The sequence below is a fragment of the Ambystoma mexicanum genome, chromosome 3q, assembly GCF_040938575.1.
Source record: "Ambystoma mexicanum isolate Mex_15411 chromosome 3q, UKY_AmexF1_1, whole genome shotgun sequence".
NCBI lineage: Eukaryota > Metazoa > Chordata > Amphibia > Caudata > Ambystomatidae > Ambystoma > Ambystoma mexicanum.
In genome coordinates this window covers 1,289,854,669-1,289,876,805 of record NC_090926.1, presented here as the reverse complement: position 1 = coordinate 1,289,876,805, position 22,137 = coordinate 1,289,854,669, and the positions used below count along the sequence as shown (strand labels likewise).

Here is a 22,137-nt window from a genome sequence, read left to right as displayed (position 1 = left end):
GAGAGCCTGGGATCTGTAGGCTCTGGAGGTGAGCCAGGCAACCCGTCAGCTAAACTGAACAGTTAGGGAGAAGGAGGGTGGAGAGAAAAGGAAGGTCTTGAGGAGTTTCCGGAACTTAAGGTGCTCTGGCTCAAGACAGAGAGAGGCAGGGAGAGTGTTCCAGAGGGAAGCACCCGCAGAGGATAAAGATCAACCCCCAAATGTGAGTTGGTAGAGGACGAGCAGAGTACTCTGGGGGGGGAGAGTATTTAGGAAGAGAGCTGTGTAGGTAGTGCAGGCCCTAGCCCCTGAAAGCCTTTTGGATTATGTAGAGGGTCTTGAACTTGATCCTTGCAGCCACGGGGAGCCAGTGGAGGGATTTCAGTGCTGGAGGATGCCGTCCCAGGGCTTGAGACCAAGGATAAGTCTTGCGGTTCTGTGCTGGATGAGTTGTAGAGGACGGAGCGTAGGAGTAGGAAGATGGAGAAAGAGGTTGTTGCAATAGTCCAGCCTAGAGAGAACCAGGGCTCTCGAGGTGATGAGCTTCTGGGGGACAGTGAGAAAGGGTGCAATACCTTTGAGGATCTGCAGATGGACTTTTTGGAGATGTCAGAGATATGAGAAGAGAAAGCGAGAGTGGAGTCGAAGATGACCCCAAGATTTTTTGCATCATTGGTATGTGTGGGCGTAGGGCCAAGGGAGGCAGGCCAGTGAGAAAGTGGGAAAGCGGGAGTAGGGGTCCAAATGAGGATTTCCCTGATAATCCTCTACAAGCCAAATGCAAGACGTGTTAACTGCTTTAAAGGCCATACTGCCAGACAAGCACACCTTTGTGGCTACGGCGTAAACTTTCTTTCCTTCCCTAGCCCTAGGGAGTATAGACATGGATTTGGCTGGCTTAGTATTACCAGTAGCCACCTGTACCACTAACCCCTCTGGCCTTGTGATGAGTGGAGAAATAAACTGGGTCTCCCATTGCCGGCCTATATTCATTTGTGAATTTGGAATTCGCAGGGGGAGCGGTGCATGACCTCTGCCAAAAGGTGGCGATGGGGTCGTCAATAGCCACATTAAAGCCCTCTCCGTAGAGAGTCCTTCCTCCAAAATGTTGTGAGGTTGCAACTGGCTGGGGCACTCCATCCTAGGGTATCCACCACCCCATCCATTGTGGCACAGTATTTTGCATTTGAATGTCCAGAAGGATGAGCTTGCTGCGTCCCCAAATCGGGAGAGGTGTCCAGGCCACTATCGTCAGAGGCCCTCAGCCAAGGCAACTAAATCTGCCTGTTCAGTGGAAAAGTCTCTGCCTCCAGAGTCTGCATAAGCAGGGTCGAAGCCAAACGACATCTGGTCGTCAGTGTCATCGAACATTTTCGCCATCTTGTTGAAAAACCTGGTTCTTGACTGCGGGACGAACGAACAGTCAAATATCAACGGTTACATGTCAATGGGCGCCGAAAGATGCTTCGATGGCTGGGGCTGAATTTTAACCACTGGCGCACTGGCAATAACTGGAGCAGAGCCGGGGATTAGACGACATTGAAGCGGTGGTCAGCTTGGGGCCGGGGTTACTAAAGCCTGCTGCTTCGAGTCATCACGCGTACCCGCAGCCGCTTTCTGAAACATGGTGAGCATCTGCTTTTTGAAAGCCTCCCACTCACGCCCTTGGATGTAGGGCCCGCCGACGAGTTACCGGGTTCATCTGTGCCTGTGTCGATGATGCCTTTTCCTTCTATGGGAGGAAGAGGAATGGCTCGGAGAGTGTAACCTCTTTTTTGATTTATTTTCGATGCTTATCCTCCTTTTCAGTAGTAGGCTCCTCCGTTTCAGACTCCGATGATCGGACAGTCGAGCGGGCCTGAGATTTAGACGGGGGCTGGCCTACTGCGAGTTCTGCAGCCCTCTCCCTTAGCAATTTCGGGTTAATTTTTCTCGGTGTCCTGATCAACACTGAGGCACCACACGCAGATGCTGTGTGGGTTCGTGATGGACATTTTGGAACTGCAGTCCTTGCAGCGCTTGAAGGCCTGACAACGTGGGAGTCAAAATCGCATCGAGCAAAAGGACAAATTCGTCATCTGAAAATGAGAGTTGTTCCGTGAGCAGCACGTTGAAAAAGGAACGGAGGTACAGGGGGCATAGTGATGCGATATATTTACGACGGCCACCACGTCCAGAGTCAACTACCGCTGCATCGAGTCAAGAGGGATCGATGGCCGAGTCGAGGTGCACTCTGCCCCCTTTCCAAAGGTTTGCCGCTCAGCTAATGCTGGAAGGGATATCTGATGAGGAATCTGCAGGAGAAAGACAATCCATTAAAAGGGCATACACTTTCATGAAGTGCTATATCTACAAGATTTCCGCTATAGGATTTATTTGGGCTAGACATTGAAAAGGGTCTGCCCTATAAATGAGCTGCCAAATACCTTTCGACTTTGCGGCATAAAGAGCCTTTACAATTTGTTGTGCATCCCTTTGGTGCATGATTCTTGTGTTATTTAAGCCAATTTGTAAAAGTTTGAGATATTTCTGTTCGGTTCTTGAATTTACATTATTGTCTAACGATCTAGGGATCACCCATATTTGACACGAGTTAAAAGAGTATGATTGTAAGCAGTAAAGTGAATTAGAGCACCCAGTAAAAGTGATGAAACAAGTGCCCTGCCTTTTAAATGTAAGGCCCCATCACTTGAGAAGTGCTTCCACCTGCACTTCTCCCTCCACCACCCACCCCCTCGGCACTTCTCCCTTTCCACTTCCCTGCTCTTGCGCGATCTGAATGACACAGGGCCTAATAAGATCGTGGTTTTGTCCTCCCTATGTTTCCCCCTCCTTGTCTTGTCGCGCCTAGAAACACGCATGTACAGGCACGTTATAAATGCCTCATCATATCAAGGTAACTAGGCCTAGTGCCTCAGAAAAAGCCTAAACCCACTCTAAGTACCTGTTATAGGGAGCCGGAAGTCTTTGAAAGCGTAGAAATAAGTATTCACGGGGGCGCTGTTGCGCGCATCAAGATGGCCGCTTGAAAGGAGAGCTCCGGCTCATACAGACATCCCGAGTTAAGAATATCCTCTTTACGCTGCTCTCTATACTAACGACACGAAGATTCCTGTGCCGTAGGTCCTCCTGAAGGTCCCCTGAAAAGATTGAGAATTTCCGTGCCCGGGGTGCTGAGAAATTACACCCGAGGGATAGAGGCAGCTGCATGGTGTGGGCGTCGCCGCCCCGCCGCTCCACTGCACTCCTGCTGGAATCCGCTGGCTGAGCGCAGAAGATCACGCCGCAGATGGTTGGAGGCAGCCTCGGTGGGCGTGAGGCGGTTGTCCTGGGGCCCGCTTTGTGACGCCGCCGGTGCGGGAGCGCCTGGAACGCTGCGCGAGGGCGGATCCAGCTAAAAAACAAGTAAGTGCAGCTGGATAGGAGGTATCTGTGCTTTGGGGCTGACCGAGGCGATACCCATGGATGCTGCGAAATTTGTGTGACCCTGACTCCACTATATATAAAAATACAAGGCCCTGCGAACGCAACGAGTGGTTGGAGTCGGGGGTTGCGGTCTGCATTGTTGGTGTGTGCCTAATCGGCTACTAGCAGAGGGAAGCGGAAGACAGCGCCCTGCACTGATTGGAGTGATACGGCCTTTGGTTCCATATCCGCCCCTGCTGTGTGACCGGGGGGCCCCCAACATCCTGAGGGGCCACAACAGCAAGTCTGGCCGAAAAATCCCTTTGTATCGTCCGAAGTGGGCCACCCCCCTCAGAACTACACGCGCCAAATATCCTGAATAGCCAGGGGGGGGGGAGCGCATGGTGGCAATACTGATCTGTTTGGTCTAGAGCAAGTTGGAGCACAACCACTTGGCCCAGGCAGTGATCGAGGGAGACGCTGGGCTCGCATATCATTTTGCCTCTACCAACGACAATACACGTGGGAGGACATAACCCATTCCCAGACTACACGCTATTCCACATGGACCGCGTCGATAAAAGAGGCACAGGAGGGAAAAGATGGGCCCAATGGATTCAGTCGCCAGCTCCCAACCAAGCAAGGCGTCTGATGAAGCACAGCAGCTGCTGGATAGGCAGGATGAAGACCCATTAGAGCGATTGGCAACGCTAGTACAAAACGGCTTTATGGCAGTAAACGTCAAACTTGACGACATTGTGGCGACAATCGGATCCCTTAAGGCCAGGGTTGAGAAAGAAAGTTCTCGGATCACAGAAACAGAGAACAGGATAAGTGCAAACGAGGACACCATCACGCAACATGGCCGCGACATAGCCCTAATTAAAACAGAACTTCATAAAACCCAGGCTAAATGCGAGTCAAGGTCCCGTAGAAATAACATACGGATTGTGGGTGTGGCACAATCCTTTGGCAAGGGCGACATGGAGAGGCAAGTGGAACATCTTTTGAAAGATACTGTGGGGGCTGAATCTTTCTCGGAACACTTTCTAGTGGAGAGAGCCCATCGCATTCTGGCACCTCTGCCGAAACCCAGAGCACCGCCCCGCACCATAATAGCACGCATCCTTAACTATAGGGACAGAGACGCTATCCTTCGACTCTCCAGAGAGAAAGGTACTTTGCACTTTGATAACCAAAGAATACACATATATCCGGATTTCTCGACTGGGGTACAGGCACAACGTCGATCCTATGAACCCGTAAAAAGACAACTGCGAATGCGGAATGCATCCTATGCCCTGATCTTCCCCGCTAAAATCAGAATTCAACATGGCGACAGAGCCCATTTTTTTGAGAATCCGGCGGAAGCCATGTTCTACGTGGAGGCGTCTATACCACTACCTCCCAGAGGAAGGGCAAATGATCAAAACGGCAGAGTCCAGCCTGGAGCAGATATACTTGATGCAGCGGACTAGTGGGTCCACAATATCCGATTCCCGGCGCGGGAGACCACGTGGAGGGTGAAAACTAAAAGAATGGCTTAGAGCGGCCTAGATGTAGATTCAAGGTATTTTTGAGCCGTGAGCCCCCGAAAGGGCGGCCGGATGGATGCAGCAGGTACCCCTAGGAAAGTTCCAAAGTTATCGGGGGAAATGCCCATCGGGGTAGACCCGAACGTTATGGGGCAGCATCATCTTGTTGGGGGTGATGATGTGGGTGGGGGGACGAGTTGGGATGTTACAATGTTGGTTGTTGAGATATACGGAATTCATGATGGAGGGGTGGGAATTGGAGACCCAGTTGAAAGGGTTCTACAGGTTGTAAATGTTGGTGGCGTTGTTACACGACATTCATCTGGTCTCATCCGATACAAGTGAAATGATATTGAGGCACAGTCATGGCATAAACTGGAACAAAGGATAGCGGAATGAAGTTAAAACTCCTGGCATGGAATGTCCGCGGTTTAAATAAGCGGACTAAGTCTAGAAAGGTTGGGGTTTACGTTACTGGACACCTCCCACAGGTGATTATGTTACAAGAGACTCATGCACTCCGAAAGGTAAACATGGACTTTTTGAAAAACTGGGGACAACATAGATTCTATACTGACTACTCCACGCAGGCAAGCGGGGTTCTAACCCTCATAGACTCTTCTGTTGGTTTTCGACTCGGTAGGAGTAAGGTGGACATTCATGGGCGTTATGTTATAGTGTGGGGGTAGTGTTGCGGGGAGGGAAATGATACTTGTGAACACCTATGGACCAAACGTTGATGACCCTGAGTTTTATGTAAATGTTGTACAGGAATTGGAGTATACGGGCTCTGAACAGATCCTCTGGGGAGGAGACTTTAACACGATCCTTGATGTCACACTAGATTGGTCCAATACAAAACCTCGATCCCCCTCCAAGGCTGCGGTAATGTTGTCCCAAATTCTGTCGCAATTGACAATAGAAGATGCATGGAGATCACTACACCCCTATAAGAAACAATACACATTTTACTCTACAGTACATGACACGGAGTACAGAATAGATTATTGGCTTGCTTCCACAAGCCTCAAGAGTCATATAGATATGTGTGAGATACTTCCCAGCACCCTTTCAGACCACTCCCCTGTTACAATGGAAATGTCATTGAGGGATACAGCTCCCACGGTTAGGCAATGGAGGATGCCACCGGACATCCTTAAGGACTCTGCAGTAGCGGAGGCATTGCACATAGAAGTTGAACACTTCCTTGAAATACTGGATCTGTAGATAGTCGTCATACTCTCTGGGAGGCATTCAAGGTTTGGGTGAGAGGGATATTGCTCTCTAAATCCACAGGCATGCTGAAGGCAGTCAGGAAAGAACTTGGTGTGGTGGAACAATTATTGGGCAGTTTAGAAGCGAAATACACTGATGGGCATGACAACGAGACCCTTGCGGAAATCAATAGTGCCCTATTGGAATTTAATAAACTAGCTGCTAGAGAACTGCTGTATATGTCAGCCCCTCATAGAGTGTGTAGATATGGAGCTGGACGCACCTTGGCCAACCTCCTTAAAGCAGATAGACAGCACTTGATGATCTACAGTATATCCACGAGTGACGGCTCGGCGGTCACTAGCGAAGAAGGGATAAATAGGGAATTCACTCGTTTTTACACAGACCTGTATTCCAACCAAGATTCAAAATCATCGAGTGACGTGGAAACGTACCTCGACAGCATTCCCCTCCCAACACTCCCTGCGGAATACAGACTCGCGTTGGAGCAGCCCCTAACCAAGGATGAAATCGCTGAAGCGATCAAGTCACTGGCTAGCGGCAAAGCACCGGGCTCAGATGGGTTGGGGGCGGAACTATACAAGGAGTTAAGTGAGGAACTATCCCCAGTGCTATCGGTATGGGAGGAGGCAGTTGCGGTGGGCACCCTACAACCATCAATGCAAGAGGCCATAATAACAGTCTTGCTGAAGCCCAGGCGGCCGCCCAACGAGATGTCCTCTTACAGACCCTTGTCCCTAATAAATTGTGAAGCTAAAATATTTGCCAAGATCCTGGCCACGAGACTCCTCCCGCACATGCCCACATTGATACACCCAGACCAGTGCGGCTTTATTCCCACTAGGTCAACGGCCCTTGACCTTAGGAGATTGTTTGGCATCATGGCCCAGATAAAACCAGAAGATCAGGCAGTGGCTAGGTCGCTGGACGCTGAAAAAGCATTCGATTCAGTATCTTGGTTGTTTTTGTTTAAAGTGTTGAAGAAATTTGGTATAGGCCCATACTTTTTGAGATGCGTTAGTCTGCTGTACTCTGGAGCCAGGGTACTGACCAATCGCACGATGTCCGACTGGTTTGGGCTAGGGAGGGGTATGAGACAGGGTTGCCCTTTCTCCCCAATACTATTCGCCCTCACCATTGAACCGGTGGCTGCGGCAATTAGGGAACACCAGGGACAGAGAGGTATCACAATGGCCAACCTGACTCACTCCATATCCCTCTATGCCGATGACACGTTGTTATACATCCGTGAGCCGGATATACACTTAGGCCCGGCGATCGAGACCATCCAGGAATTTGCTGAGTATTCTGGATATAAAACAAACAGATCCAAATCTGAGATTTTCCCCCTCACCCCTGCCACGAGATGCCCAGCCAACTCCTATGGGTTAAAATGGTCCCCAAGCAAAATGAGATACCTGGGAATTATTGTGTCCGGTGGCGTGCCACCCTTTATTCTGACAATCATGAACATCTCCTAGGTATTATATCCACCAAGCTCCGTTTATGGACGAAACTCCCCATTTCGCTCATTGGCCGAGTAGCCATATTAAAAATGGTAATATTGCCAAAGTTATTGTATATATTCACAAATGTCCCACTATGGCCGGGGGCACAGTTCTTTAAGACCCTTTGTTCCTTGGCAGTGGAATTTGTTTGGGGAGGGGGCGCACCCAGAATGAAGTGGGAAAAAATGGTTGAACCTTACAATAAAGGGGGCATAGCAGCCCCAGATTTTGAATTGTATTACCTAGTGGCGCAGGCCCAATTTATCAGGCACTGGTATGATGTACAGTGTACCTCCCCACATGTTGTTATTGAAAGACATGCTGTTTGCCCCACCGATTTCCGCTCCATAATCTTTAGAAAAAAACATAAGGATGACTGTGCATTCCACCCGGCTAGCACAACAGTGCATGCATGGTCCAGATTATTTCGTAGGCTGGAGCTGGAGACTCCCTATTACACGGAAGCCCCCTTCTGGAACTTCCCCAGTATAGCACCATCTTTTGACCCGGATGTCCAAAAAAACTGGGATCCAGATGAGGAATTCAAACTGAAAGATATATATCCTAATGGTAAATTCATAACACTAGAGGAATTTAAAGTTGGTATGGGGAGGGATCAACTGAAGATATTACAATACCACCGGATGCGGCTGGCCTTTAAGGCCAGATGGCCCCTGTTTCCAGAAGAACCATCTTCTCACCTATGCCTCGCAATACTGTCTACACAGCGGAAGGTTAGTGTCTCAGGGCTCTACGCAGTGGTACAGGTGAATACGCCCACGACAAATAGTATCAGGGCTTCGTGGGAGGCTGACCTGGGATCACCATCTCAGACAAGGCATGGGGAAAATACTGTGATCTCACCAAAGGGGCGTCTATAAATGCAGGCTTACGCCAGATCCAATTTAAGGTACTGAATAAGTTACACTATACGCCTGTGAAGGTGGCTAAGTTCACTCGAAATGTCCCAGCCAGTTGTCCGAAATGTGGAAGCGCACAGGCCGATTCCTTCCATATGTATTGGAGTTGTCCTCCCATATACGAGTTCTGGGGGGAAGTCGCATCTATCCTGGTGGACATTACACAGATCCCTGCAGACCTGTCGCCCCGAAAATATCTATTCAGAGATATTGGTAAGACCTCGGAGATGACCAGGCGTTTATTTAATGTAGCATGTATAGTAGCAAAAAAATGTATACTGCAACAGTGGAAGAATGCATACACACCACGGATCAATCATTTTCTAAGGCAACTGTCTCAGGTCAACGAATGTGAAGAACAGTATGTATTATCGCTACCAAGACCATATGAACCTAAAGACATTGGGCCCTGTTCAGAGTCTACTTGTGTGAACTGGGTTCGGACGGAAGTACCCCAACTAGACCTGAAAACGAACAGACTAAGAAAATGCTGGTTGTAATAAGAACAATTGTATTCTATGTAATGTCATGTTCAAGCTGCGACGTGTACCACCATAATTAATAAACAAAGTTTAAAAAAAAAAAGAAAGAAAAAAAAAAGAAATAAGTCTTCACAAAGCCAACAGGAAGGCAAATGTTCCACAAGTGAGGCAAGTCAAGCATATTAGGGGGACTCTCCTAATCCCAGAACACTAGAGGAAGCCCAAGGGGTGACTCCTTGGCCAGACCGCCACTGATTAGGACCAGGCAAGGGAGAGTTAGAGAGTAGACTTCACACCCATACAACACCTATGACAAGGAGGAGAGGGTTAACAGATATGCAATCTTCCCCCCCATTAGCAACCAACCCCCAGAGTCCTCCAAAATGCTGTGCACTAACGATTCCAACACAACCAGAAGTATTATAAAAATTAAAGGTTTATTATAAGTACAGTTAGGCCAAGTTAAGTCTTGTGGTAAGTACTTTGTCATAGAGTAATAAAAACATTATAAAAACACAACACAATGATGCTTGAAGATACAGAAAAAAAACAAACCTTCAGAATACCTCTCAGTAATTCTAGGAATGTCAGACCTTATCATACACATTTAGTATTGGCCACACCTATTCATTGGGAGTAAAACCATAAGTTACTTTCTGTCTACTTTCAGCAATACAAGGGTAGTAGACCCTGTCAGTTATGCAGTGGCACTCAGCAAATAAATCACTTAATAAACCAACCTGCAAGTATAACTTTCTGAGCAGTGGAACACTCATTCAAGCAACAGTAGAAACATAACTATTATTCAGGGGAACACACAGTTATACTGGGTGAGTAAGAGCTTTTGGAGTAATATACAATTACAGTTGCTTTTCAGCTCAGTGGAACACAAACTAAGGTAAGCAATAACTTTCTGCTCGAGGATTGCACCAGGCAGACGAACGTGAGCTACAGCTACAGAACACCTTTTAAGAATGGCACACAGCTATTCAAGGCAGGTAAAACCTAATGTTGTAATATACGATTACAGTTGCTTTTCAGATCAGTGGAATACAGATTGACATAAGCTATAACTCTCCAACTTATTTTAGGGTGGCATAAGGCAGATCAAGGTTAGTAACACCCACAATAAACTTATTAAGAATTGCACCCAGCTATTCTAGGTAAGTAAAACCCATATACTTATTAAAGGAGCTGAACCTACACACTAATATTCTGTAGGATATAGCTAAGGGAAGCCAACAGCATTACTTTTGGGAGGCGCAACAGATTCACAAGTGAGTAAAATAACCTTACATATACTTTTCAGAATGGCACAACAATTCAAGGCAAGTAAGAACTTTTGTAACTTCTCACTCTCAGAGTTACAGTTACCAACCAAATCATTTACAAATAAGTCAACTTTTAAACACGTGTTCTCTTTTCTAGGAAACGGGCCCGATCCTTATAGTCTTTCCCTATTCTTGGAGTATGAGTGTTCTCAGTAGCAAAAGAGGGCGGAGGGGTCATTAGGGTCTAGTGTCCAACAGGCAGGTCAGAATAGGTACAGAAGTAGCAAAAGTGAGGTTCCTTCAGGAAGACTGCTCAAACAAGTATTACAAGAAGTTGTGCTGTAGTTCCTCATAAATACTCAGAACCTGGAAGCTGCTGACAAGTCGACCACTGGAGCTGAAACCGAAGAGGAAGATGAAGAAACAGCCGTAGCAATTTGCAGTGACCGGAGAGCCTGCTGTGTAACTGGAGTCTGCTGTAACCCTTCCTTCCAATTGACCCCGTGAAGAACCAGAGCTGTGTCCCCAAGGCACCACAGGTAACGGGAACGGCAGGAAGACTTGGTGGGATCCGGGTAGAGGCCTAGCTCACTCCGAGTGCATTTGGAGTCTTCTCCCAAGTTGCAGTGGCCAAACCCTTACTACGGCCCAAGCAGAGTATCTCGGGAGTCAATTCCCTCATCGCAGTCGCCAAACCCATGCCACAGCTCCAGCAGAGTGCAACGGGAGACATCTCCCTCATCGCAGCGGCCTAACTATTGCCACAGCTCCAGCAGAGTGCAACGGGAGTCATCTCCCTCATCGCAGTGGCCAAACCCATGGCACAGCTCCGGCAGAGTGCAACGGGAGTCATCTCCCTCATCGCAGTGGCCTAACTATTGCCACTGCTCAATTATACTTGCAAAATGTTCACAAGAAAGATACAGAGGAGCTTGATATATGATATGATACGTCATTTATAATGCGCCTGTACACAAGTGTTTCTAGGCATGACAAGGAAGGGGAGACAAGGGAGGACAAAAACAAACGATCTTTCTAGGCCTTGTGTCATTCAGATTGTGCAACTGCGAGGGGGAAGTCAGAGGAGAAGTACCAGAGGGAAGGAGGAGAGTGAAATAGGCAAGCTCAAGTAACTGCTGCCAGGATGGCCGGCTCAAGTGTAAGGAGGCAGGGGACTGTAGGGTTGCAGATACAGTCCCTAAGTGCATGGGAGGCCCGGAGGCAGTGCAGGGGCGGTACTGGTTGTGAAGGAGCCTGGTGTCCGTTAAGGATCAGAGGGTGGCCAGGTAAACAGTTAGCGCAGCAGACAGGCACATCAGCAGGGGAGAGAGAAAGAATCAAAAAGGAAGGTTTTGAGTTGGTCCTGCTCAAGTTTGAGAGAGGATGGGTGGATGTTCCAGAGGGAGGCCCCAGCCTAGGACAGAGATCTATCCCCATGCTCTGCCTGGAGAAGCATCTGCCCCTCAGAGAGTTGGAGGTGGATGAGCAGAGGGCTCAAGAAGGAAAGAGGAAGAGAGAGTTGGATGTAGTGTGGTCCCCGGCCCCAGAAAGCCTTGTGGACAATGCAGAGGGTCTTAACTTGATCCTTGCAGCCACCGGTAACCAGTGGAGAGATTTCAGGGCTCGAGAGAAACGATTCCTGTGCTTGAGGCCAAGGGCAAGTCTTGCAGTTGTAAGGAAGGAGGGGGGGTCGGTTTTCCCCCCTACCTGTACATTCCACACGAAAGGGACCACCGGCTCTCGCAATAGTGGGGGACGCCTTCCTTGCCCTTCCCTGGTCCCAGTGGACGAGTCCCTGGCACCTACAGAAGCGGGGCTACTGCAAGATACATTTGGACTCCATTTTGTGTACCCCAGAATCCATCTTTGCACTAGGTCGCATTCTGGTATCTGTGAAGCCTTCTCTCCACTGTGCAGCGCCACGCACAGTGAACACTGACAGCCCCCACCTTTTCCCTCCTGCGCCTCAATCATAACTTGTGGCCCATCAGTCTCCACAAACCCGCTCCTGTACCGCTCACCCACACTATTGGAAAGTTACTGCCTGTTCAACCCTGTGCCCCTGCAGTATTCTTTTGATGTAACAGAAGTGTGACCCTTCCTTGCTGACCACCCTAGAGTGCCCCCAATATAACTAATCAAATGTCATATATTCTGCCTTAAACCAACACATATCAATCTATCCCCTCCTACTCTGAAGTGCCCGACCCGACAGCTTAAATCTCACCCCCCAGTAAGTCACCTGGATGGCAAGACCCCCCAGTAAGCCACCTCTCCAACGTCCTAAGGCAGGATAATGTAAATAAGTGTGTATAATTTATAGGCCTCTCTTAAATACCAAAGGTATAGTTTATGGGCTACTATTTACTGCATGTCCTGTGATAGCATGTAGATTAGACAGAACCAGCCGCCTCTCCCGGACCCGAACCGACCTTCACCTCACATGGACCAGCGCAGCCGACCCACATGATGCCTACCAGCCCACCGAGCTGCCATCCAATCTGTGGAGTCTGCTCCTAGAGTGCCATACTAGGACCCATCCCCTCACCAATCCAAATATAACTTGTAGACTGTATGGAAAATGTCATCTATGACGCTGTAACCCTTTAAAATGTAGTCTATCTGTATTGTTTGCTAGAGCGCTCTCAAGGCAGCAGAGTTCTCTGGGTGCTGAATTTTACATAAAACCTTTGTTGTCTCTCACAACCAATCTCCTGGTCTCATTCCCTACTGGGATGTGTCCTTTATTCTGAATTTCTAATTGTATTGTGGGGAGTGACCACCTTCACAGTCCTGTTCTGGATTAGTTGTAAAGGGCAAAGAGTAGAGGCAGGGAGATTTAGAAAGATGCTGCTGCAGTAGTGCAGCCAAAGGAGAACCAGAGCTCTGGAGACAGTGAGCTTCTGGGGGAAAGTGAAAAAAGGGTAGGTGCAGCAGATAGTGGGACCTCTTAGAGGTGTCTGATGTGAGGTGAGAAGGAGAGGGTGGAGTCGAAGACGACACCAAGGTTATTTGGCTCGCAGGAAGGTGCAGGTAGAGGGCCCAAAGAGGGCAGCAAGAGTGACCGACTGAAAGCGGGAGCAGGGGTCCCAATGAGAAGGATCTCAGTCTTACTGGCATTAAGGAAGAGATCGTTGGAGGCCCACCATTCCTGAATCGTGGAGCGTCAGACAGAAATGAGCGGGAGAGGCGGCTGAGGGGAGCCTGAAGGAGAGCTGAGTGTCATCTGCATAACACTGAAAGTTAGTTGAAAAGATAACCATCCAGAAGTTAAAGGGAAGCTAAATTAAGACATGAGCTTTTCTACTTCCTGGAAAGAGTTGAAGGGACTAATGTTTTCTGTACAAGTGCTGAAGGATCGCTGTGGAGAACTTTGATGAAGGAACCAGGGGAAGGGAGTCATTCCCCTGGCCCTGTTACTAGAGAAGAATGTAGCAAGACTCCAGAAGTGAGTCATTCTCCTGGTGAAGGAACTTTACTTCTGTTATAGACTTTTGGGTGAAGTATTGGGGTTAGATGGCTAGGTTTCTGTTATAGACTTTTGGCTGAAGTATTGGGGTTAGATTGCTAGGTTTCTGACGGAGGACATATTATTTTGGATGGACAAGCTGACAGGTCACTAAAGTTTCCTAGGTTGAGGCAGGGCAAGCGCCTTAGAAGTAGCGAGAGATAGGTTATTTTCTTTCATAATAATGGTTGTAGTGCCAAACTTGACCCCTCCTTGTCAGTCCGCTTCAACACCCTCACACATCACTTCTTCAGTCAAATATCCGGTTTCAAGGAGTTAAGGGCTAGCGGTGTGCAGTGGTAGTTTTCAGGTTCAGAATTGGGTGTGGCTAGATGAGCAGTACTGCCCCTTTTGCGAGATGGTTCTTATCTTGAATTTGGGCGGCCCAGGTAATACAAGGATGTCCACCAACAATGACAGGAGACTCCCAGGGCACAACTGAGACAAACCACAGTGATGTATACTCAGATCAGAGTGTGGTGGGCTGGAATGTGTATTGGGACATGGCAGTCAAGAACCCCTACATTCGGCCAGGATACACACACTGCTGCTTTACCTGGGAAACATGTGGTTGCCTGAGAAGTCAATCTCCAGACGTCAACAGAAGTGCCGCTGGACCATCCAGTGTGTAGTCCACGGTCTGCAAAAGCTTCTATGCTGCACTGGCCTGCGCTTGAGCTTGAAACTCGGCAGGTTGACAACTTGTGGCTGACTACCTCTCCTCCTGCTACTATCCAGAATGAAGCCTTTCAGAAGTCAAGTCTTCCTCGCCGCCACATGTCTCGCTTGCTGCTGTGTACTTCACAGCCATGTCCTTGGGGTCTCCTCTCATTGTGGGACCTGCTGTGGCTGCTGTCCTCACGCGATAATGATTTAGTAGACATTGCAGGCCTTATTCTAGAAAAAAACGTAGACTTCCTTGCAATTACAGAGACGTTATTACATGCAACAGCTGGACCCTCCCTCCTTCTAGCTACCCCCGACAACCATACGGTCCTCAGATCAGACAGAGAATCCTTCAGAGGAGGCGGGGTGGCATTCATAGCTAAAACTACATTGGGACTCAGAATTGTCTCACACCCCCCCACTAAATCTTGCGAACTAATAACCATGAAACTGCCCCTCACAAAATCACAAACTATTACAATGCATCTAATTTATAGACCCCACGGACCCTGGGCTCCTTTCGAAGATGAAATAAATTCACTTCTTTCTACCAACACCAAACCCTTGTCTCAAATCCTCATACTAGGAGATTTCAATTTAGGCTTCAATGACCCTACAGACCAACTTGCAGCGTCTGTAGCCAATTCCCTAGTGGAACTGGGCCTCACTCAAAGAGTCTTACTCCCTACTCATGACAAAGGAAGAATCCTTGATTGGATAGCGGACCTGAACTGTTCCACAACTAATCACCTCCAATGAACCACAACCCTGGACTGACCACTCCCTACTGTCCTTTAATCTTCAAAACTGCACTCTTTCGAATAAAGAAAATCTCTTTGCTCCCCCCATGCCAACTAGGAACAAAAAGAATAACACAGCGGACACACTTATGCCTTTCCTCCAACCACTACTCAACCCATCCCTAGCTTCTGCCAACCCATCAGATCTAGTGGACCTTTACAACAAAACCTTGCCCACAGTGCTAGAAAGCATTTCCCCTCTAAAAATGCAGACAGGCAAACCCAAAGCACACCTGAACTCATGGTTCACCCCCAAACTTAAAGTTTTGAGAAATGAAAAAAGAAAATGTGAAACCTCCTGAAAAATGATCCCTCCACAGTCAAAGACATCCTGATCAAAATATCAGCCAGCTACAAAGAGGAAATTCTGCTAGCAAAAAGGGATACCTAGAATAACAGAATTGAGAAAGCAAGTTCAAGCTCTCGAGAACTATTCACTATTCTAAGAGAACTTGAATCTCCCATCCCTACCACTGAGAATTGCATCAAGGACAAGACGTGGTGTACCAAAATTCAAGAAACTCTAACCAATAAAATCACTCTGCTTCAAAATAAAATAGCAGCCAAAAAACAGAACCCGTTATCTTAACCTACTTCACCTATACCTGCCTACACCCTCTAGAAACCACAACAGCGATTCAAATTCACCTCAGTATCTACCCAAGAAGTAATTAACATTATTGCCTCACTCAAACACTCTAACTGCCAAGGAGACTCCTGCCAAGCATCTGTCATCAAAGACGCAGCCAAAGCTCTTGCCCCCTTTATCACCACTCTCATTAACACCTCCTTTCGCACTAATACCGTTCCAACCAACCTGAAGAATTCCTGGGTACTCCTATTCAAATCATCGACAAGGCTGCCTATAACCAAATTCAAACGTACCTAGAGACCAACAAGTTACTTGGCCTCTGCCAATCTGCATTCAGACCCCAACACGGAACTGAAAACGCCCTGATCGATCTGAAGTTCCAGATCGATGACCTGAAGGACAAAGCAAAACCTGCTCTCTTGCTTCTGTTGGACTTGTCGGCCGCCTTTGATCTGGTAGACCACAAAGTCCTGTGCAGACACCCATCCTCTGCGGCCCACTTTTCAACAGGAGCAACAGCCTGGATACAATCCTTCCTAAACAGGTCTATGAGAGTGTTCTCAGCCTCGGCAGCAGCTGATCCCATCCCAATATCCTGCGGTGTCCCACAAGGTTCATGTGTATCACCGACCAAGTACAAAGTGTTCACCAAACCACTGTTTGATGATCTAGACCGTCTGGGTGTCACCTATACTAACTATGCAGATGACACCCAGATCCTCCTGCCCATGACTGGTAACTACGACAATGATCTAGCCCTTATCAATAAAATCTACCTCATCGTTCAGGCCTGGATGGCTACTCACAGGCTGTGCCTGAATGATGAGAAAACAGAGTTACTTCTTTTAGCTTCTCCTGCCAATATGAAGAAACTGAGTGACCAATACCTATCCTTCAACATTGATGGGAATGACAAAGGTGGCCAATGAAGTTCAAACCCTGGGCTTTTACCTTGACACCTCCCTGAATCTACGCAAACAGGTTAGTGCAACAGCCTCATCGACAGCATATAACTGTAAGCGTATTCACTCGTGCAAACCCTTTCTCTCATGAAAAAGCTGTATCGCCTTAGCTCATGCACTTGTTTTTATCAAAAATTGACTATTGCAATGCACTGTACCTAGGTGCCAGTAAGGAACAAGTTACGTACTTGTAACTGTTGTTCTCCAGCATGGGTCTGGCATGGATTCACATGCTCATGAATAGGCTGGGAATCCTCGGTAAAGAAAAAAATCAGTTTCAGTTTCGTTTCTGAACTGTCTTTCTACTAATAACCAATCACTGGTCTCTGGGTCATACTGCCCCAGCCAATGACTGTCCTCTACCTAAGCCCCTCCTCTGGCAGCCATCTTCAGATTTGGTAGCACGTAAAGTGGCAGTAGGACCAAGAGAAGAGCCGCAGAGGGTAGGCGGGAGGGTTCGCATGTGAATCCATGCCAGACCCATGCTGGAGAACAACATTTACAGGTAAGTAACTTGTTCCTTCTCCAGCATGGGGTCTGGCATGGATTCACATGCTCATGAATATAAGAATACATAGCAGTACACACATGCACAACCACGGGAGGTGGCAAAAGGCTCAACATTAAGCATTACATAAACTCAACATTAAGCAACTCTTACCTCCTCACCAGGCCCACCTTCAGGCGAACAGGTTGCGCAGCACTGCTTGGCCGGCTTCCTCCCTGGAATCCCGGTCAACGCAGTAGAATCTCGTGAAGGTGTGCGTCGACCTCCACGTAGCAGCCCTGCAGATGTCCAGCAGGGGCACACCAGATAAGAACGCCGTAGTAGCAGCGATCGCTCTGGTCGAATGGGCTCTCGGAAGGCCAGGCATCGGTCGGTTGGCCAACCGATGACAGTGCATGATGCAGCCAGAGAGCCATCTGGAAATGGAAGCCTTCAAAAGAGCCTTCCGTTGGTTCACATGTCCAAAGTTCACAAATAGCCGTGATGTCTTCCGAAAACTCTTTGTTCGGTCCACGTAGAACTTAAGCGCTCTAGCCTACATCCAGCGAGTGCAAAGTCCTCTCGGCCGGCGACGAAAGCAACAGAAAGAAAACTGCAACACCAAGGGCTCGTTAAGATGGAAGTCCGACGGCACCTTGGGCATGAAAGAGGGGTGCGTCCTCAGCACCACCCTCGTATCGTGAAAAGTCAAGTAAGGAGGCTTGCAGGATAGGGCCTGAATCTCTCCCACGCGTCGTGCGGAGGTGATGGCCACAAGGAACGCTGTCTTCTACGACAGGAACTTCAACGGAGCCGAACGTAAAGGCTCGAATGGTGGCCCCATGAGCCTGGTCAGCACCACGTTGAGCTCCCACACCGGGGCTGGAGTCTTCACCGGCGGGAGCGATCGGAACAGTCCCTTCATAAATTCTTTCACCAGTTGATGAGACCACAAGGACGGCGGTCCTGCAGTTCTGGTGTATCGGGAGATCGCTGCCAGATGTATCTTGATGGAAGCGTGAGCTAGTCCAGCTTTGGGCAGCGACAGAAGGTATGGTAGCACTTGAAGTACCGTAATCCGTAGAGGGTTGATCTTCAGTGCATGGCACCAGACAGAGAACCTCTTCCACTTATGTTCGTAGCACTTGAGAGTTGAGGGCGCCCTGACCTTTGCAAGAACCTCTCTGCAGTCAGCCGGGGTATCGTACCCTCCAAACTCTAGTGCTGCAGGAGCCAGGCCTGCAAGTTCAGCGACTCCGGTCGTGATGAAGAATGGCGCCTCCCTCTCTGGAGAGAAGATCTGCGTCCGTCAACAGCTTGACTGGTGGGCACGCTGAGAGGACCAGAAGGTCCGGGAACCAGATCTGTCTCGGCCACGCCGGTGCGACGAGAATCATCCTGCAGTGGGACCTCTTGAGCTGGCTGATTAGTCGAAGCAGCAGCGGCAACTGAGGAAACGCATACAGGAACAGGCCGTCTCAGGGGAACGAGAAAGCATCGCCCATGCTCCTCGGCTGGGGGAACCTGCTGGCGAACCTCTGGCACTTGGAGTTCGTCGCCATCGTGAACAGGTCGATCTGGGGTGTGCCCCATCGTTGGAAGAGCCGATCCACTTGAGGAAAAGGGGTCCATAGCACCTCTGAGGCACTTTGCTGTAAGGTTATCTGTGTTCAGAGTAAATCACAGAAATCTTGCACATGGGACAGCCTCCCGGCACTGTTAACCATACAGGCAGACCAGTGCCCCCAAAACAGGAGAAACTAACAAGGCTAGTAAAGCAAAAGGACTTTACTTGCCTACACAAGTCTGAAGTTTTAGCAATAGCAAATAGCGATGGGGTGGAGGTGGGGGGGGGGGCATTGATATCAATGAAAGGAAAGATGCAAAAAGAAAAATCTTTTCTAACATTCACCAGCCGATAAAATCCATTCTCATTGGAAGAAATATCAGCAAAGCCCTGTGTATAGGATAGTCTGCTGACAAACAGTGTCAATGTAACTCGCAGGGAGCAGCACGAGAAAAAACATGGGTAAGAAAACATGAGTCTTGCAAGATTGGTGTCCAATACAGAGAAAAGGAATGGACGGTTGGACAACCCAGATGATGTGTTTGCGAAGGGGCAGTGATGATGGATTAAACATATTGTTACCCACCCTGCTGATATAGCCATTGCAACTTAACAGTGTAGAGGACAGAAAAGCAGTAACCTTTGGAGATGCAGGAGAGCACAGGAGAGCACAGGCGAGCATGCACAAGATGACAAACTAACAGTGCTCAGGCAGGTCTACATACCTCACTCTCAACCAGGTTCCGCTTGTGAAGTGCATCCTTTGCTGCATCCTGTCAAGAAAAGAATGAATCACTGCCTACATATGTGTGCGCGTGCCCAGGTGACGGTACATCATGCAACCTAACCCAGAACAATGTCACCAATCACCAATGGCGAAATAAAAAAAGAAAATGGCAACCGAGGTAGCAGTGTTTAAAAAAGCACTTCCCACAATGCTCCTCTCACCATCTAAAACGTAATCACCTTTCACTGCATCAAGCCCTACATCATATCAGCCTACAACTATTCCTTTCTCAACACCAGGACTAGGAACTGTTTGAAATCCCGCCCACCTATTCCATTAACCCAATGTAGCCCCTGCAGCCGCCACTTTTTCACATTACCACTCGCTCACCAGAACCCCCTTCATCAATGGGGTCTGCACCCCGTGTACGCGGTTATTCAATGGCGCTGATCGAGCCCTTTAGTTTGCCAGACTCAGGAGAGCTACTCCAGAAGTGGCACTGCTTGACAAACACCTGGCCCTAAAGCGAAGGCCTGCATTTTCTCTCAAAAGACAACGAAAGACCATTCTTACCCGTTTGCCTTCCTGACCCAGACGTCGAACTGCCTCAGTATAAAGCAGCAGGAACCTCTCCAGTTGAGTCACATACTCTGTAAAAGAGAGAGCCAGAGATTGAGAAGAATAACTCAGCCATACCCAGGACTTCATTGACCATTATCACCCTCCAACCAAGAGGGCATGACACAATACAAACTACTCTCTTGAAAAAAATCCCAGCCTCCCCTTGAAAGAGCATTTCGGCTCAAGTACTGCAAGGCACTAGGGATGGTGAAAATGCAGGAGCAGGATTTCCCCAGCAGTAACTTCACTCAGTCTGGCTGTAGAAGTGAGTACCATTTCTAAACAGACTCCAGGAAGCCATGGGCAGCTTCCACTTTTGAAACCTGTTAAGGAGATTTTTCAAGAGTCACTAGTGTTGGGCATGGGGGGGTTCCAACAGACTAACCATGGTAATGTGACCGAGCAGCCAGGCCCCACAATAGGACAGCAGTGGGGTGGTCATAAAGTACAGTTCATCAACCAACAAGCACACAAAGAAAATGCCCATGCAGTACTTTACCAAAAATATACGCTTGAGAGAAGGGAACACATTGAAAAATAATATATGCCTTGGCAGGGAAGTACTTTAGAAATCTGCAAACATATTACAAAACAGTAAAGTGTCCATAATAGCCCCAAAACATCTTTAAAACAGAGATGCATTTAATTACACAGGTGAGTATAATTTTAGACACCTTCAGAGCTGTTCGCATGGACTGAGTCCTGCAACATATTCCTCATCATAGAGAGACTCCCAAAACCATTCCAAAAGAATAGGGTGGCGGCAATAGAGTGAGCAAGGCACAACCAATCAGATCAGAAATCTTTGGCAAAACTGTCCATCCAAAACGAGCACAGAATCCAGACAATCGCGCTTTGTAAAGGTGTGTAAGGAAGCCCATGTCACGTCTTGACATATGACGAGCGCAGGTACAGCCTCTGACGTGGTTTGTAAAGGTGTGTAAGGAAGCCCATGTCGCGTCTTGACAAGTGTCGAGCGCAGGTACAGCCTTTGTCGTGCTTTGTAAAGGTAAGGAAGCCCATGTCGCGTCTTGACATGACGAGCGCAGGTACAGCCTCTGTCGTGCTTTGTAAAGGTGTGTAAGGAAGCCCATGTCGCGTCTTGACAAGTGTCGAGCGCAGGTACAGCCTTTGTCGTGAATTTGTAAAGGTAAGGAAGCCCATGTCGCGTCTTGACATATGACGAGCGCAGGTACAGCCTCTGTCGTGCTTTGTAAAGGTGTGCAAGGAAGCCCATGTCGCTTCTTGACATGTGTCAAGCGCAGGTACAGCCTTTGTCGTGCTTTGTAAAGGTGTGTAAGGAAGCCCATGTCACGTCTTCACATGTGTCGAGCGCAGGTACAGCCTCTGTCGTGCTTTGTAAAGGTGTGTAAGGAAGCCCATGTCGCGTCGTGACATATGACGAGCGCAGGTACAGCCTCTGTCGTGCTTTGTAAAGGTGTGTAAGGAAGCCCATGTCGCGTCTTGACATGTGTCGAGCGCAGGTACAGCCTTTGTCGTGCTTTGTAAAGGTAAGGAAGCCCATGTCGCGTCGTGACATATGACGAGCGCAGGTACAGCCTCTGTCGTGCTTTGTAAAGGTGTGTAAGGAAGCCCATGTCGCGTCTTGACATATGACGAGCGCAGGTACAGCCTCTGTCGTGCTTTGTAAAGGTGTGTAAGGAAGCCCATGTCGCTTCTTGACATGTGTCAAGCGCAGGTACAGCCTTTTTCGTGCTTTGTAAAGGTGTGTAAGGAAGCCCATGACGCTTCTTGACATGTGTCAAGCGCAGGTACAGCCTTTGTAAAACCGAGATTGCTGAGACCCCTCTGGTGGATTGAACCCAGAGACCCGGAACTTGTAACATTCCGAAATTCATAAAATGATCCAG

General features: G+C 48.4%; 1 protein-coding gene across 2 annotated transcripts in view; it reads right to left on the bottom strand.

Annotated features, from left to right (window-relative positions):
* Positions 1 to 22,137, bottom strand: part of CC2D1A (coiled-coil and C2 domain containing 1A) — a 988,624-nt gene that overhangs the window by 5,472 nt on the left and 961,015 nt on the right. For both annotated transcript variants that reach the window (XM_069604374.1, XM_069604375.1), the window contains 2 exons: positions 20,219 to 20,295; positions 19,644 to 19,691 (listed from right to left, as the gene is read on the bottom strand). In XM_069604374.1, coding sequence (XP_069460475.1) covers positions 19,644 to 19,691; positions 20,219 to 20,295 — 125 coding nt within the window. The remainder of the gene's footprint in view (positions 1 to 19,643; positions 19,692 to 20,218; positions 20,296 to 22,137) is intronic.